The sequence below is a fragment of the Vombatus ursinus genome, unplaced genomic scaffold, assembly GCF_900497805.2.
Source record: "Vombatus ursinus unplaced genomic scaffold, bare-nosed wombat genome assembly UNPS02014817.1, whole genome shotgun sequence".
Lineage (NCBI taxonomy): Eukaryota > Metazoa > Chordata > Mammalia > Diprotodontia > Vombatidae > Vombatus > Vombatus ursinus.
The window spans coordinates 12,057,004-12,074,745 of NW_020954595.1; the positions used below are offsets into that span (position 1 = coordinate 12,057,004).

A 17,742-nucleotide genomic window follows, 5' to 3' on the forward strand; every position below is an offset into this window, starting at 1 on the left:
TATCTATCTATCTATCTATCTATCTATCTATCTATCTATCTATCTATCTATCTATCTCTCTATTTATTTTTTGGAAGACCTTTCTTGCTCTGAGCTTTTTATTCCTCCTTGAAGACGGAGCTCCAACCTCCCCTCACCCTGCCATCTCTGAAACATTTGTTGTCCTTTCTAATAGACTTACAACACTGTGTACTGTAGGCACCCAAATATCATCTCCCTCTTAGACAGCACACCCCATGAGGCCAGGACAGGGATCAGGACTTGTCTGTACTTTGTATCTTCCCCAGGGCTCACAGATCACACACACAGTAGGTGCTTAGTTGTTGTTTGCTTTTGTTCAAGGGTGAAGAGGACCAGTGACATCGTGGGCAATGTCTTGACTTGCCCATGAATTGGGTTTGAGTGAGGCAGAGCTGCCTCGAAGTTGCTGGCCTCACTCTCTCCTCCAGTGATTTCAGTCGAGTGGCGACTGGTGATGGCCCGAGGTGCAGTGAACGACCTTGGCGTCTTTGATGTCTGACCAAGCTCTAAGCCCTCCACAGTGCCCACCTCAGCCACCTTCATGGCCCTTGGAACACATTGTCCTCATCCATCCCTTCTGCCAGGGAAGTCTCCACGTGCTTGAGGTAGATACCCCCTAAGTCACTGAAGGCTCTCACTGAGAGCTCTCGCTCCCCTCAGCCTGCTTTAGGTGCTGGAGCCAGATCCCCTTGTCTGCCTTTTCAACTCTCACTTGACTCCGAGGCCTGGATTTGCAGTTCCAGCTTGGTCAGGTATATCACCATTCGGATGCCGAGGGATCTCCCTTCATCTCCTTCTCAGCTCCCAGTCCTAGGTATGGGGCCTCGGCGCTCTGCCTGGGTAGGTCACAGGCCCTGGGTGTCACCACTGCCCAACCCCAGACAGACTTGACTAGATCATGTGCACCAGTCTTAGGGGGAGGGGAAGAACCACACTTAAGCCCCTCTCAGCATTTCTCTAAGGGCCTACCACAGCTCCCCCTCTTAGCAGATGCAAAAAGAAATGGGGGTTGAATTGAGCAGAGAATAAAATGTGCCAGCATGAAGCGTATCATGAGAAGTGACCAACCCTCCCCGTTGTGTTGCTGCTTTCCCGGAGCCCCTGGGGCCCTGGCCTGTCCCCACCCCCCATCCCTCTCTCCAATAGCTTGTTTTCAAGAGCAGCATGAGGGCTGTCTTCATGCTGTCCCCGGGGAAGACGAGTTAGCCCCCTTCCACTTGGCCCCAGAAATCGGAAGCAGGAGTACTGTGAGGGAGGACTGGGAGGCATGTGTGGCTCTCCTAGAGAGAGGTGTCCAAAGGTGGGGCAGGGAGCTTTGGGGGAAGGCTCTCCGGGCAGGGCCGAACGCACTCTTGATGGGGAGGCCATACGACTGAGGCCTCGCCCAAATGAAGATTCTATGCTCCTGGAAACAGCACTGCCAGGCTCCCAGTGACCCCTGCTGGAAGCCTGGCAGACGTCTGGACTCCTTCCTTTTTTCTTTTTTTTTTCTTAGGCAATTGGGGTTAAGTGACTTGCCCAGGGTCACACAGCTAGTAAGTGTCAAGTGTTTGGTCTGAGGCCGGATTTGAACTCAGGTCCTTCAGACTTGAGGGCCAGTGCTCTATCCACTGCCCGACCTAGCTGCCCCAACTCCTTCCTTTTTTCCATCCCATCCCCAAGCAGTCACTAGGTCCTCCCAATCCCTCCTCCTAAGACACAGTGGGCTTCAGTGGAAAATGGAGGGGGTGTCAGAGGACCCAGGACCTGTGAGGGAGTCCCAATTTGTCTGGCCTCAGTTTCCTCATCTGTACCATGGGAGAACAATGGGCCTGTGCAGTCTCTCTGCACTCCCAATCTAGGACATTCAGACTTCAACCTGGGCCTCCCATCCATTCTCTCTGCTGCAGGACTGGGGTTAGTGGCAGGCATGCTGGACGTGGGACTGAGTGCTGGCTCAGACATGGACTAGCTGTGTAACCTTGGGCAGGTCATCTCATCTCAGTGAGGCTCAGGTTCCTCCTCTGTGAAGTGGAGCTCTGAAGCGTGCCCCTCTTCAGCACGGGGCTATTGTGAGGACGGTGCTTTACACCATGAAGCGGGACGGCAGGTGCTCGTTGCCGTGGCTAGGGCTGCGTCCAGCTAGTGCCCTGTCATTTCCCACACCTGAAAATCTATTTCGCCTCCGCAAATATCCTTCCCTTTTTCTCCCTCTGTCCAATGGTCCCCCTCCTTCTAAGGCCCCACTCAGACCCAGCCTTCCCTGCCCACCCCAGTCTGCACTGACCCTCCCTTCTTGGACCTACTGACCTCAACCTCCGGTCTCCAGCCCTGGGTCAAACTGCCCTGTGCTGCTACCTCATTGTTTCTAGGGGAATCTTGTCCCTCTAACCAGAAGGGACCTTCTTCCCTGCCTCCCTGACCACAAAGTGAGGCCAAGATCAGTACCCAGGACCGGGGCTCAGTGACTTGGGGAGAGCTCAAATGAACACAGAACACACTTCAGGTGGAGTTTATTTCAGAGATACGAGACACTGTTTCTGAAGGGGAAGGGTCCAGTTGAGGTCCCTAGGACCCTGGCTTCTAGGTTTCAAACACAGAAGAGATGCTTTGGTTTGTGTGGCTGACAGCCCTCCCTTCACCCTTCAATGTGGTCCTCTTCCCTCCCTCCCCATCTTCTTTGTTCTGCCAGGTTACACAAGGCCTGGCCAGTGGGCCTCAACACAACAGGGAGGAGATTGGGTTGGAAGGAAGCTACGCATCTTTTGGTGTTCCTGCTCCGGCAGCTTGGGGAAACTAGCTGGGGGAGGGGAAGGCTGTCCCATAAATGGTGCAGTGGAAAAAACTGGCTGTCAAGAGACCTGAGTCCTAGCCCCAGCTTCATTGTGGAGTGTCTGGATAACCATGGCCATGATCTCCCCTCAGTTTTCCCATCTGTAAAATGGCCTGGACTAAGGGTCTTCTGTAGCCCCTTCCATCCCTTCCTCTCTGACTCTGACCCTCCAGGCCTCCATTTCCTCATCAGGCAAGTGGAGACACTAATTCAGCCTCCATTTCTCTCCTGGGGACACTGTGAGGACAAGAGTGCTCTGGCAAGTGTGACAGAGGCCTCGGCTCTTCTGATCTGCTGGTCCCAGGTTTGGGCCATTTCCAGTCATCTCGCCACCCCACTGCACGCCCCGACTTCTCTGACATCACTCTCCTTCTACACCACCCATCCAGGCCCCTTTTCTCCTCTCTTCCCCCATGTTAAACTGCCCAAGAAAGGAGGAGGACAAGAAAGAGGCAAGAGGAGCATCTCTGGAGGGGGAGGGGGAGGAAGGGGGGGTAATAGCATCAGACAGTGGCTGTCTGCTTGATGCTGTGAAAGCTGATCCTTGTGGGGGACGTGGGGATTGACATGGCCCGGGCAACCCGGACCCGTAAGGCATGGTGATCCTGCCACCTGCGCCATCTCTTCCTCACAGCTGCTCGGACCTGGAGAGAGAGAGAGAAAGAGAGAGAGAGACAGACAGACACAGAGACGCAGAGAGACACAGAGAGAGAGACAGAGAGAGAGCAGGGGAAGGACCAACCTGACTTTGCCATTGGGACTTCGATGGGCAAGGCTATGGCTTGCACCTGTCTGCTGGGCCCACTTTCAGGGAACCGATTGAATCGAATCTTTTCCTCATTGTGTAAACAGTGATAACAGCAGTAGCTGCCATTTCTGTTGGGTTTATCAAGTGCTTGACAGACAGCTGTCACAACAACCATGGCAGGAAGGGGCTACCGATGTTATCATCTCCATTTTGCAAATGAGAAGACCAAGACTGAAAGTGATTAGCTGTGTGACTGGTGCCTGCACCTGGGTCTGGCTAGCACCAGTTCTAACCCTGCAATGCTGCATCCCTAAGTGGGACATTGAGTGAATGCAGGATAGTTTTCACAATGTGGCCGAAGTGAATCCACGGCTGGGCTGAGGAACGTCTCTAATGATGACCATGAGAATGATCACAACAACTGGGAAATGAACCACAGCATATTTGAAAAGTCACTGACCCTGTACAGTGTTACCCAAACCCAGGGCTCCTGACCCTAAATGGAAAGGGGCTCACTCTTTGCCAAAAGACTTTCTCAGGGCACATAATGAACAGATTAAAAGTCCACAGAAATGCGGCTGGAACAAGCCCATAGCGTTTCTCCAGACAGTAGTCGAGGCAACTGATGATGGGCATCCCGTTTGCCATATTGGCGTCCAAGCAATGTCAGGAGGGCTTGAGGAAGGCAGAGGCACTGGGTCTATCTGCTGGGGAGGATTTATGGGCTGCTCAGACAGTGTGGATGGGCTGAAGTCTATGCTGTTAGAGGGAATGTCCTCACAGACGAGGTCGCAGATTCACTGAAACATCATGTTTTCTTTTACTGAGGTTTTCTAGAAGTAACCATCCCCTTTCCCCAGACCTCTGGGGAGTCTATCACCTGCTGCTGCTGAGGCCTCAGGGGGAGAATTTTCAATCTTGAAACACTTAGGAGCCATTAGAGTTTTTAGTAAAGTTCTGCCTGCCTCCTATTTAATGGGATTTGCCTCATTTGTTCCTTTGGTTGCCAAGCCCTGGGGGTCAGCCTGCCCTCGTGTCCCCTCCTTCAGTGGCCTTGCTTGAGCTGACTCATTAAGAAGGTATGAGACTTGTTTCTGTAGGTCCTGGCTCTCCTTCTCCCCACAGATGCTTAGGGCACTTTTGGGGGCCTCATTTCTAGGGTCAGGGCTGGAGGGAATAGGAAGTACATAGAGCCAAGGGAAACAGTACTGGGGGTCAGGACATCTGGGCTCTCTTCTCAGCCCTTCTATTGACTGAATGAGTGACCTTGCCTGCATCCGTTGCCCTCCCTGGGACTCAGTTTCCTCACATGTAATGAGGGATTTGGATGGGATCTCTGCAATCACTGCTAGCTTTGGTATTCTAAGTCTCTGAGTGTTGCTGACAGAATGATTCCTTGTTTCACAGAAGCATTCTTCACAAGGTCCCTCAGGATAGGAAGTTTCCCTGGGGCTGTTTAACAGAGGCTTGCACCTGGTTCCAACCCTGATTCAGCCACTGCTTATGTCAGCCTGGGTGAGTCATCTTTTGGGGCAAAAGTCAATTATTAAAAGAGGGGGTTAGAGGAGACCTCTAGGGGATACTTCAACCCTTCCTTGGTGATCTGCTGATCACTAATGGTCTTTCGAGCCTGAAGGTTCTCAGACTCTTGCTCTTGAACGGCCTTTGGCCTCCACTCTCCCAAACCAGGGAAGACTTGTTTCAGAGTTCTCTTCTTCCAGGACACCTTCTCCAGTGAACCCACCCTGCTCTCCTCCCTCCTGTCTTGGGCATGTGCTCAGAAAGGGGGCAACATGGAGTCTCTCTGCTTCTGTTTTTGCATGCTTGGTCATCTGGGATTTGGCTATTTTGAGCCTGTCCAACTATCTGGTTTGCCAAGGGTTGACTGCCTTTCTTCCCCTTAGCTCAGGGCTCCCTGCTAAGAGCTTTGGAGATGCCTGGAAAGCTCAGCTCACTCACCTCTCCATTCAGGAAGCAGTAGAACACAGAGACAAAGAAGCCCTGGTGAGGAAGGAGGGAGCTCATTAGTGCAACATTCCTACGCAACCGTCAGCCAGACCCTCCTTGGAGCCAAGGGGCAGAAAGGGATTATGGGAGAAAAGTGGGAAGGGAGGAGGGGAACACCTTTTTGGTGGCTTGCTCCCCACAGAGCAGGGAGGACAATGCATAGTTCAGGAGGACAGACCATAGTTCAAGGTGAACAGTGGGGAAGGGGAAAAGCAGGGGAAGGAAGAGAAGTGTAGCATCCTTAGCATGTGTGGGTGTTGGCAGGGTGCTGTCTAAGGTACTGAGTTCAGTCCCCTGGGACAGTTACATTCCTACAGAGGACATTGCTATTATATGGCCCCAGGCTTAGCCCTGTCCCCTGTGCTAGGATTGGTCAAGGTTAGGGAGTCATTCTCAGTTGGGGATTAAGGAGAGGGTCCATCTTTACTGGGGGGAGGGGTCAGTTTGTGTCCACTTGTGCATCAGCGCGCATGTGTGTGCATGTACATATGGTTGTGTGCAGGTTCGGTTCACATCAACAGTTAATCTCAGGCCAGTTTTCTCCTGGCCCACTCTCCTCACAGTGTGAACCCTGCCTCGCACTCCCTGCTATCACAAAGGGGGTCCCAGATTCCTTTTTATAGCAACCTTCATTAACACATATTCAGTAACACACGGGCATGCACCCACATGCTGGTGCCTCCCCTGACTAGGCACGCAGTGCGCATGCATGTGAAAGAACAAGTGCCCCAGGCCCCCCTCCCTTCCCTCCTGCCCCCCAGACTCCAAGGCTCTGACCTGGAAAGACTGCAGGAAGGAATTGAAGTAAATGAACACAACCTGGGACACATCGTCATCTCCGGGGTTGACAAAGAAGAGCATGTAGGTGATGCCCAGGAGGGGCAAGAGGACCAGGGTTGCCTTGACTGCCTTCCTGGGTGAGGGAGGAGAGGAGAGATGCCCAAGGTCATTGAGGCAGGGGGACTGTGGGCACTCCTTCTCCCTGATGGCACAGGAGGTGAGGACAGTGCAGGCCCCCTGGGATCAAGCATCAATTCAACAACTTCATCTTCCAGATCCATGGGCATGGTCCTTAGCCTGTCATGGGACAGGAAGCCCAATGTGGGCAGGGACCACAGCCTTAAGTTTTGTGCCCAGTGCCCCACCCTGTGCCTGATTCAAAGCTCTGTGCACTGCTGGTGTTTAATAAAGGCTTGTGCACTGGTGTGGAGATACATGCACACACACATACACAATAGATATATACATATTACACACATATATGCATGTATAAGGTGAGGCACATTTATGGAGCCTGAGGCCTCTCTCTCAAGGGATTCTTTTGGGAGTGAGAGCACATCTGTGACCACACCTTCGGTCTGGCAGTCCAACTCTACTAGACCTTGCAAGTGCTCAAAGCACAGGGATTGAGGAGCATTTTCAAATACTGAGTGAAAGGCTGGAAGGAGGAGTAGCTCCAGGGAAAAGAGAAATGAAAAGAGAGGAGAAAATCTGGAGTTAAAGAAACACAGGGGCAGAAGGGACAGCCTGGGGCTGGGGAACCTGAGGACAGCGGGGGAGATCTAGGGGCCAGGGGAGCCTCAGAGGAGAAGGAATGGTCCAGGGTTAGGGAAGCACAGAGTTGGGTGGAGGACAGGGAGATATTGCTGGTACTGATTGCTAACTGCTTTCTAGACATAGTTTCCTAACTCAACATATTGGGGAAGACATTCATAGGAACATGGTTTTCACTTTAGAATGGAGTTAAATGGAACACTGGCAGGATTCATTTCACAGAAAATCACTTTACAACTCATTTGGTTGACAACATCTGTCCCTTTGGAACAAGGGATTCTTGAACACAAAAGGGAGGGAGGAAGTGAATGAGGGTGGGCACTGAGCAGCCGTGGGAGAGGGTCAGAATAAGGGCTTGTCCTGGCAAAGGGGGAGGCACCATGTCACAAACTGAGGAACAGAAGGGAAGGAAAGGAAGCTGCAAAGCACGTGTAACCCTCCTCGATCCAAGGGGACACTTCTGTAGGTTTACCAAGGCCGTTTGTTCTCACTTGTTGGGTAAGTGTACAGTGTGGGCATTAGCACTCTCCTTGTACAGAGTTGGGAGATGAGGCACAAACCAGTTCAGTAAATGGCACGAGGGTGCATGTCATCTAGGTCAGGTCCTTTACCTCTGATCTAGCCCCCTTCTGCTTGTTTTGCAGCTCAATTTCCACCAAGGGCTGAATGGCCACAAGCTTTGGTGTGAGATTCAAGTTAGCCACAAGGACACTCCCTGCCAAAGAGCAAGAGATGGAGAAGGGGCCTCCTCTTCTTAAACACTGGCAGAGCACTTTCCTCCTCTCTCAGTGGCTTCAGATGAGCCAGCGCTACTTGGCCACAGGGCAGGGGATGGATGAATGGCACCCACAGGGTGGCCGCTTACCTGTATTGCATCGTCTCTGAAGTGGTAGATGCGCGAAGCTTCGTCATCAAAATTCTAACAATGTTGAACAGGAAAACAAAATTGATCTGGAGGGAGACAGACAGGCAGAGACTAGTAGTGACCCTGGGATGAGCTGGGAGACAGTTCCTGCACAAGGAACAATCTGTTGAACTCCACAGCTCTCTCCTCTCTCTGTCTCACCTCTCTCTTTCTCTCTGTCTGTCTGTCTCTCTTTCTCTCTCTGTCTCTGTCTCTCTCTCCCTCCATCTTCTCTGTTCTTCCTCTGGCCTCTGCCCTTTCATCCCTCTGACACTTTCATCCCTCTCTCAAGGTCCAGTTCAAATGTTCCATGAAGCCCACCCTGGTTACCCCAAGAAGCAGAGAATGATCTCCCTGGCCTCTGACTTCCCCAAGCATTTCGGACCTCCCATGGTGCTTTGAGCCACCTGTCTTCTGTCTGACAGAGTCCACAGATTCTGAAGCCCTGAGTGTCAGAGATGAAAGGGGCCTTTGAGATCCTCTAAGCCAATGACTCATTTTTATAGAGGAGGACACTGACACTCAGATAAGGGAAGAGACTTGCTCAAGGTCAAACAGTGGCAGAGCCTAGGTGGTCTTGGTCATCTGGGTCAGCTGCTGAGACCTGGCTGGAGCTTCTCCCCCAAAGCCAAAGGGAGAGAACTACTGGGTCTTGGTGTTCCTTGACTGAACTGGAGGAGACCATGCCACTAGTTAGGGTCTGGTCCTCCTTGACTCCTTTGAGATAGGGAAAATGAAAGGGGATTAGACAGCATCTGTGTAATGAGCTGTTGGGCCAGTACTGCCTCAGTGGCCCCACTCAGGAGCAGGGAGATCTTCAAGAAAGAGGGACTTGGGATTGTCATTTCCCAGGATTAAAGGATCTCTTTAAAGTTGAAAAGGGCCTTAGCAGCAGTTCCCCCAAGCCACGTATGAACAGGAACCCCCGCTTTGACACCCCTGACAAGTGATCATCCAGCAGCAGCTTGATGGCTTCAATGAGGGGGGTGTTGGTGGGCAACACAGAATTGATGGGGTTAAGGGGGACTTTCTAACACTAAATCAAATGGGGCTTGAGACAGAGACTTGAGACTGACTCTTTTACTAGGAAGTAGGTTCAAAAACTGAGTCAACACCTGAGGGATCTTATCATCTTGCAGGCTCTTCTGTATTCCAAAAGGATGACCTCTGGAGCCTAAAACTTTAGGGACTGAAAGACTCCCCTGTCCTTACGGTGAGAAAACCGCAAGCGATCAAGTCTCTTGGAGTGGACAGACTTGTTTAATTATGGAGAGAAAGCAGCTCCTAGTCCTGTGACTGTATTAAAGGCTTGCTTTTTTTAATGAAAGAGCTGAAGCTTTGGCTCTATGCTCTCAGCTAAGTTAAAGAGAACAGAGTCCCATTAGTTAGTACCTTAGCTGAGGACTGTAGCTATGGCCCCGAGGTGGGGGGAGACACACACACACACACACACACACACACACACACACACACACACATACACACACACACATACACACAAACACACACTGGGGGGGAGAGATTCGATAGACAGACAGAGACAGAGAGAGACAGAGAGACAGAGGCAGAAAGTGCAGAAAGGGTTATGGGGGAATATTTTACTACTACTTTTCTTACTATGCCATTTCATTGAATGTCTTTAGTCTGCACTAATTGTATCCTCTGGCTGACAAATAAGATATTGGTGGGGGCCCATGGACCATGGTTTGAGTGGATGGTGATGAGGTATCTTTTCTGGAGATGTGCATACAAAAGGGAGAACTTTCAGGGGCCCATAAGGATCATTAACTCTTATCTACTGCTTGCTCACCATCTTGTCAGACAGGACCTGTCACTTAATAGTTGCTAAGGAAATGTTTGTTGATTATTGCTTGATGCTCCTAACCTCCCTCTGCCTCTTCAACCTTCCCTCCACCTTCAGCTCTCTCAGAATTTTCTTCCTCAATAGAGGAAGGACTCTTGGAGTCCTCCTGGAGGAATGCCTTTTTCAGTTACTGGACCCAAGTCAGGAACCAAAGCATCAGATCTGGACACAAACACAGTCCAGATCTTTTAACAAAGGTACCTTACAGTCACTGTGACCTTCTCAGATGGCATTTAGAATTGAGTGTCTCTTTCTCTCTCTTTCTTTCTTTCTCTCTCTCCCTTTCCTGGAGAATTAGCTTAACATTTAAGAAAGCAGCACATGGCATTGTAGCTTGGGCCCAAATGAGAAGGTCAGCTCATTTGGGGAGAGCTATGACCCAGGATGATATGGGCAGGAATTCTTGGTGTGAGGGGGGAGCAGGAGGGGAAAAGAAAGAAACTTTTTTTTATCATAATGTTCTTAACCCTTTCCATCCTCCAGTGTGGACCATGACCTCCCTGGAGTAACCAAAGATATGGAGAGAAAGCCCACTCAAAGGTACCTTCCTTCGTCTCCCATCCACAGACTCCTGGAGCCACACAGACAGATGAGACTTGGAGAGCTTGCATTGATCATAGACATTACACTATCAAGAATCTTTTTCACCATCTCTAGGAACACAGATTCCTCAGCCTTCTTTGGTACTCTGCCCTAGGCTGGTAGTTGGTAAGTTCTTTTCCAATTTAATCAGCTGACAAATGCCACTAATTCTCCCTCCACCCCATCTCCAGTATTTGTACCTTTGTCTCCACTCCCACCATAGTCCAGGTCCTAATGAGTCTCACAAGGACTCTGCAACAACCTTCTAATTGTTCTCTCTGCTTCTGGCTCTCCCCCCTCCAATTTCTCCCCTACCGATGGCTGCCAAAATGGTCTTTTTGGAGCACAAGCCTGACCCTGTGCAAGTCTTCACTGGCTCCCTATTGCTTGCCTTTAGCACAAAACAGAAATTCCTTGGCTTGGAATTTAGAACATTTCACAACTTGACTGGAACCTAGCTTTCCAGGCTTGTTCCATGTGGCACCTCTAGATACACCCTATGTTCTAAACAAATGGAGCTGCTAGTTTCTTCTTGAACTGAGAATTTCTCTTTCCCCCCTCCATCCCTTTGCATAGGCTGCCATCATGATCCTGTCTGGGATATCTCCACCTTTTGGAATCCCTACTTTTCTTCAGAGTTCAGGTGGGTGACCATCTCCCCCAGGAAGCCTTGCTTGGGCTTCCTGATGACTAGCCCTCCTGGGCTCCCTCCTCAAGCCACCTTAAAGTTCCCTCAGTTGGGGTGGGAGAGTGGGGGCTCTGAGAGAGTTGACACCATACAACCTCCATTCACCACACACATATGTGAGTAAATGAATGTGTGGGGATCTCACTACTTGGCTGGTGTCCAGTTTGCACAGTGTGAGAGGATCATGGACAAGGATGGGGGGGTGACATTTGAAGTGTGCAGGCATGACGGCAGCCCCTCTCCTCTAATGTCTCTCCCCCCCACACACAGTGGTCTAGAAGGGCTCCTGGAAGACTCTAACCCAAACCCTCAACCCTTCCCAGAAGCTAAAGCTTCAAGGATGGAAAAGTGCTCTGGGCCGGAGTCTCTGCAGGACCTTTCTGCCCTGCCCTTCCCTTCCCCACCCACCAGCTGCTGGTTCCTTCCCTCTCAGCTGGAATCTCTTCAGGAGCCTTTTTGACCCTTCCCCACCCACCAGCTGCTGGGGCCTTCCCTCTGGGCTGGGCTGTAATCTCTCTGTCTCTTCTTTTTACATAGTTGTTTCATGGGTGTCTCTCCCATCAGACTGGGAGCTCCTCAAGAGCAGGCACCGTATTTTGTATCCCTCGCTCGTAGTAGGAACTTAATAAGTGTTTGTGGAATGACTGAAAGCGCGTGAGAGGCTGATTCAGTACCATGGAGAGCTCACGGCCAAGGGCATCTCAGGCAGGGGCCAGCAGCAGCTCTTGCTCCCTCCCAGATCCCTGGGGCTGCAGGAGATCAGGGTATTCATCTCCTTTCTCTCTTCAGAATATCCAACCCCATGTGGTGGAACCCTGGGCATACTTGTCACCAGGTGGGTATTAAGAATCCTGTTACACACACAAAGCATCTCAGCTAATATCCTAGCAAGGGCATCGGGACTGGCCCTGCGCTGTGCTTCAAAGGGAGCTGGGGGTGCTGTAGGCAGGCTAAGGAGGGGCTTCTCCTTGCCATGGGGGGTGGCTTTTACAAAGACGCGGAGGTGGAAGATGACATGGTGAGTGAAGGGAGGACTGGAGGGATGACTGTCTAGTGGGCCAGTGTGACACTTGGAGGGAGGAGAGTGATGTGCTTTACTGACTCATTGATTCTGACTCTTCTGACTCACCTTGCCAGTGAAGTGCCTTCTATTTTTCTTTCACCTTCAAATAATTCAGTTCAAACAAGTCTATTATGTGCAAGACCAATGACAAGGCACTGGGATATGAAGGCGAAAGCTCAATGGTCGCTGGCCTCAAGGAGCTTACGGTCTACTGGGAGAAGTGCCGGGGATCCCCAAGGGGGAGGAAGGATCTGGGGCTTCAGGAGAAGCTGAGTGGCTGTAGCTAAGAACAGGCTGTGTCCTCTGTGTAGCCCAGCAGGGAAGGTACCGTGGCTAATGGGATATGGCAGTGCCAAAGCACAAACACCAAATAAAGCATTTTATAGAAAAGGGAAGTTACTGATTACTTTGCTTTGGGGAGAGAGAGGGAGCCCAGGACATGCTGGGAGAATTGAGGTTGTCCATGCCTGGGACATAGTGTCCTCCACACCAGCCTTGGGGTCTGTGACCAGCGTCCTGACCTATTTTCTTCTTTAGAACGAGGTGGTCTGTAGTATTCACCAACAACAATATCACATTTGTGTCTCTCTCCACTGACTGTTTGGTCAGTCTCCCCCCTGCCTTCCCACTCTGGCGCCTGGATTTCCCCACGTGTGCTTATGTTCTTACTTAACATGCAATGCTACTTGCCCTTCCCCAAATGTCTTTTGAATTTCTTCAGAATAAAATCACACCCTTCCAAGAAGTCTCAGTGATATCTAAGATGTGGATGTACATCTTTGTATTCAGATCTCTAGTGCACTGTGCTGATTCCCGGTGCTCTTTGCATTTAGGCAAACCATGAGTCTGTGGGCTTTCTCTCTAGCTCTCTTCTTGGATTTGGTCTCCTGCCAATTACTGGTCATCTAGAATGGTTTTGTCCATTTGATTACACCTGCTGCTCTTAGTGCTCCGCAACCTGGCACGTTAATGCAGACATTTTCTTCCTCCCCCTTCATCTTCAGTTGAAAACCCTCTTGATCACATTCAGAGGACTCCAGCAAAACACCTACATTGCCAGCCCTCGTAATGCACTCCATCTCTGGCCCAAAGCCCGTCGCTCGCATTCCTTAAACGAGGGTCCAGAAATACTTTTGCTTTCAGATGCCCATTATGATCATTCCTCCCCCATCTCCAGCCCGAGCTCTGTGCCTGTCTCTTCTTTGGTCTCAATTCAAAGCAGCTAATTCAGAGTTCCCAGGAGCCTATGGTCACAGCACCCCATGAGTCTGTGGACATATTATAGCCACTTAGAATCAATAAATATGGCTCTTGTCCCAGTGGCTCAAGGTGCCCAGATGGGCCAGCACACATAGTGAGCATCCAGGCTCCACCAGTGCTATGCAGGAGTGGCCATCACATCCTCTATGATGTGAGCTGGGCTGAGTGTTAGCATATTGGGAAAGCAGAAAGGGCACCAGCTATTCTGGGTCCTGGCTGCAGCCCTCGCTAGCTGGACAACCTGGGTCAAAGCATGGGAGCTCTCATCCATACTCAGAGGGAAAACTCAGTAATTTTCTCATCTGTAATACAAGGATGTTGATTCCTGCACTCACTACCTCCTTAGGGTATAGAGAAAAATGTGTTTTGGGAACTTCCAAGCCTCAGAGCTTTTAGCTCAGTGTGAGATGGTAGTGTGACCGGGTAGCCAAGAGCATTAATGAAAGCTTAGGCTGCATCCAAGGGACATGGCTTTCAAAACTAGGGAGGGGACGTCCTCTCAGCTTCAGTCCTGGTCAGGCCTCTTCTGGTATACTTTGCTCCGTTCTGGGCACCACAGTCTAGTGAAAGTGTATGTAAGTTGGATTGTACCTAGAGGACAGCCAAGAGGGTGAAGGTTCTCCAAGTCCTGCCTTCTGGGGACTGATAGATGGAACAGGGGATGTTCAACTTGGATAAGAAAGACCTGGGGCTGGGGGTGTGGAAGCTTGGCTTCTGGGTGAAGGAACGGAGACAGGACAAGAGAAAACTTGGCAAGAATATGACACAAGTATTTGAAAGGCTGTTATATTGAAGAAGGATTAGCCTGGTTCAGCTAGGGGGCACCACAGGGCACAGATCGCTGGACTTGGAGTCAGGAAGATCAAAGTTCAAATCTGGCCACAGACACTAGCTGGGTGACCCTGAGCAAGTCACTTCACCTCTGTCTCAGTTTCTTCATCTGTAAAATGGGGATAAGAATAGCATCTACCTCCTGGGGTTGTTGTGAGGATCAAATGAGATGATAATTATTAGCACAGTGCTTGGCACACAGTCAGTGCTTAATCAATGCTTGTTCCCTTTTCTCCTCCCTCCAGCTCCAAGAGCAGAACTAGGAATAATGGATGAAAGTTATAAAGAGAGACTTGGGCTTGATGCCAGGGAGCTTCTGGGCAGTCCCAGAAAGGGTTGGGGTGCCTTGAGAGGTGGTGGGTGCCCCCTCATTAGAGAGCTCCATGGAGAGGTGGGGTGATCATTTCTTGGGGAAATTAGAGAAGAATTCCTATATCCCCATGCAATGCACTCATTGAACTAGATGGCGTCTGGGGTCTCTTCCAACTCTGAAGTTTTGTAAGTGCTGGTTCCAAAGTAGTTTGTTTAATAGTCATAAAGTGGGAGATGAGGAAAAGCTATCGACGAAGCCTGGATGTGTACCTAAGGTGGCTAGGTGACTCATGTGCCAAGCACCCCCTCTGTGGGTGATGGCATGGCTCCTCTAGATGCGGGCCATTTGCAAAGCTCCTGCAAAGAGACGTGGCTCTTTAAGAAAATTGGTATATATGAGAGCCTTGAAATTACAGACCCAGAAATAAGGCTGACGTCAAAGCTGATTGCTTATGGGTCTTTTTTGGGTATTTTGGGGGGTGTTCTACATAATGTATTCATTTTGCAAAATGCTGCTTTTACTTAAACTCTACCTTAATTAAAGCTCCTGTGTGAATTAACAAAAGGCAGCAGTTATGTTTCCGATGTGAATGCGTTAGGCAAATCGTGGGAAGCGATAGCGGGAAGAATCTGCTCATTATTGCCTCATTCTTGCATCAGCTCCTCCAGTGGGGAGGTGGGAAGAGGGCACATTGTGGGCACCTGGGACCTGGTCCAGCTTTGGGAAGGAAGGGATGAAGGGTTGGGGGCTGTCAAGGCAGCTAAGCCCCCTCACCTGCCAGCTGCTGTTACTTCTGCTCAGATTTGTTTGCAGACAAGAGAATTTGAAATCTGGAAGAGACTTCAGAGGTCATTTCCTCTAATCTTATCTTCATAAGAGGAAACTGAGGCACAGAATGGGCCCCATCCTTGGCGGTAAGTGACAAAGCTAGGACCAGAATACAAGTCACGAGATTTCTGATGGCGAATGTTTACCACACTGTGGAGAGTGGGAGCAGGTGTTGGAGGAAGCCCAGAATCCCTTCCTCTCTCCTTGGTGACCATTTCCTTGATGCCTCCAAGCTGCCCTCCCTAGGCTAGAGTAGTTTACACAAAAATGGAACTAAAACAAACACATTTTTTCCCCTGAATTGCCTTCACAACCACCATCCCCATCACATCCCAATTACCACCATTCTCTGTCACTGCCAGCATCAACTCCATCCCTATCACCACCATCCTGTTCTGGAAGCTAGATGGTACAATGGGTAGAATATAGGGCCTAGAGTCAGGAAGACCTAAATTTAAATCCAGCCTTAGATACATACTGGGTGACCCTAGGCAAGTCACTTAACCTCTGAGATAATAATAGCATTTACCTCAAAGGGTTGTTGGGAGGATTTAATGAGATAATATTTGTAAACACTTTACAGGGCCTGGAACATAGTAGGCACTTCAAATATTGTTTCCTTCCTTCCCATCCCCTTCATCCCCATCATTGTAATAGTCCCCCATCCCCACCATCCCTTTCTCATTCCCATCCCCATTAGCTTCATCTTTACCATCATCATCATGATAGCCCCAACATCCCCTTTATTACCCCTACTGCCATTATCTCCATCTTCACCCCCATCCCCATTATCCCCATTGTCACCATTGCTATCCTCATCATCACCGAACAGTTAAATGTCCATTAATCAACATTATGACATGGCTGATCTAAATCTCCATTATCTTTATCCCTGTCCCTATTGTCCCCATGGCCATCACCTTCACCCTGATGGTCACCATCACATCCCTGTCACCACTGTCCCCACAGCCATCACCTTTACCTTGATGGTAACCATCACATCCCTGTCACCAGCATCAACATTGCCACCACTATAGAATCTCTCTTGCATCAGGACCCTGCTAGCTGTCTGATTCCACCTTGATCCCAATACACTGAGTCACTTCTTGTTAGCAGTTTGTCTGACTCACCTTCTCACACACAGTCATGTATGCTGACCCCCAACTTGATCCTACCATTTTGTTGAACAGGGCTCAATCATGTGCATGGCTGGAGGAATAACTACACAAGGTGAAGGCACCATCCCTCCCTGATGGACATGACGTGGTAGTGGAGAGAGTACTGGATCTAAAGGCACATGACCTGGATTCAGATTCCAACTTTGTTACAACCTCCATTACCTTGGACAAGTGACTGACTTTCTTGGTGCCTCAGTTTCCTCATCTATAAAATGATAGGATTGAACTAAATGATTTCTAAGTTTCCTTCCAGCTCTGTATTCTATGCTTCACCATGGTCTGACATTCCCACCATCTGAAGCAATCCCCTGGGTCAGCTAAAAGAAGGGTTATTGTCTTCAGAAAGCACTTGGGAAGTGCACATGATACTTGGAAAGAGAGGAAGGATGCAGGAGCTAGCCTTCCTAACCCAACTGAAACAACCAAACAGTAGTTCTGTGGGAGGGTTGAACATCTCACTTCCATCAAGTATAGATAATAGAGAGTGGGCAGGAGAAGGAAGTGTGCAGTGACATGCATAGAGTGTGCCCTGGTTGGATTTCTGTTGCAGCCAAGTGATGGCTCTCCATGGTCAAAGCTCTGACTGGTCTCAGTCTAAGAGGAGAAAGTGAATAGGCTCAGTGAACCTCCCCCCTTCCCCCTCTCCCCCACTCTCTAAGTTATGAAAGAGACTGAAATGTTCCTTGAAAACAGAAGGAAGGGCTTCAATGAGAAATCAAATGACAAGGATCTGAAGAGAGAGAGAGAGGAATTGCATTTATGTTAGGAGTTGGAGGATAAAGAATGTGGCAGAGAGAAGAAAGTGAAGGGATCTGGTGGCTAAGCCCTTGGAGCTCAGTATCAGATCAAAGGTTCTTCTCAGGGAGGGGCAAGGAGCTAGAATGCCTGAGGCAGAAGCTGCTTATGCTTCAAATCAAGTCAACAAGCTTATAGAAGCACCTCCCCGATGCCAGGTCTTGTGTTAGGTGTTGGAAATACAAAGGCCAACAGGCCAGTAATCAAGAAGCTCACATTCCACTGGCCCACTGAGGCGGATTCACAGGTGCCATGCTGAGAAAAGGTCATCCAGTAAGGAAGAGGAGAAGGAGA

At 49.9% G+C, this 17,742-nt stretch overlaps 1 protein-coding gene across 2 annotated transcripts in view; it reads right to left on the reverse strand.

The window, feature by feature from the left end:
- Positions 1–2,538: 2,538 nt before the first annotated feature.
- Positions 2,539–17,742, reverse strand: part of CRHR2 (corticotropin releasing hormone receptor 2) — a 97,753-nt gene continuing 82,549 nt past the window's right edge. For both annotated transcript variants that reach the window (XM_027835885.1, XM_027835886.1), the window contains exons 10-13: positions 8,008–8,093; positions 6,366–6,501; positions 5,541–5,582; positions 2,539–3,477 (exon numbers count right to left, since the gene is read on the reverse strand). In XM_027835885.1, the coding sequence (XP_027691686.1) occupies positions 3,337–3,477; positions 5,541–5,582; positions 6,366–6,501; positions 8,008–8,093 (405 nt within the window). In that variant the 3' untranslated portion in view covers positions 2,539–3,336. The remainder of the gene's footprint in view (positions 3,478–5,540; positions 5,583–6,365; positions 6,502–8,007; positions 8,094–17,742) is intronic.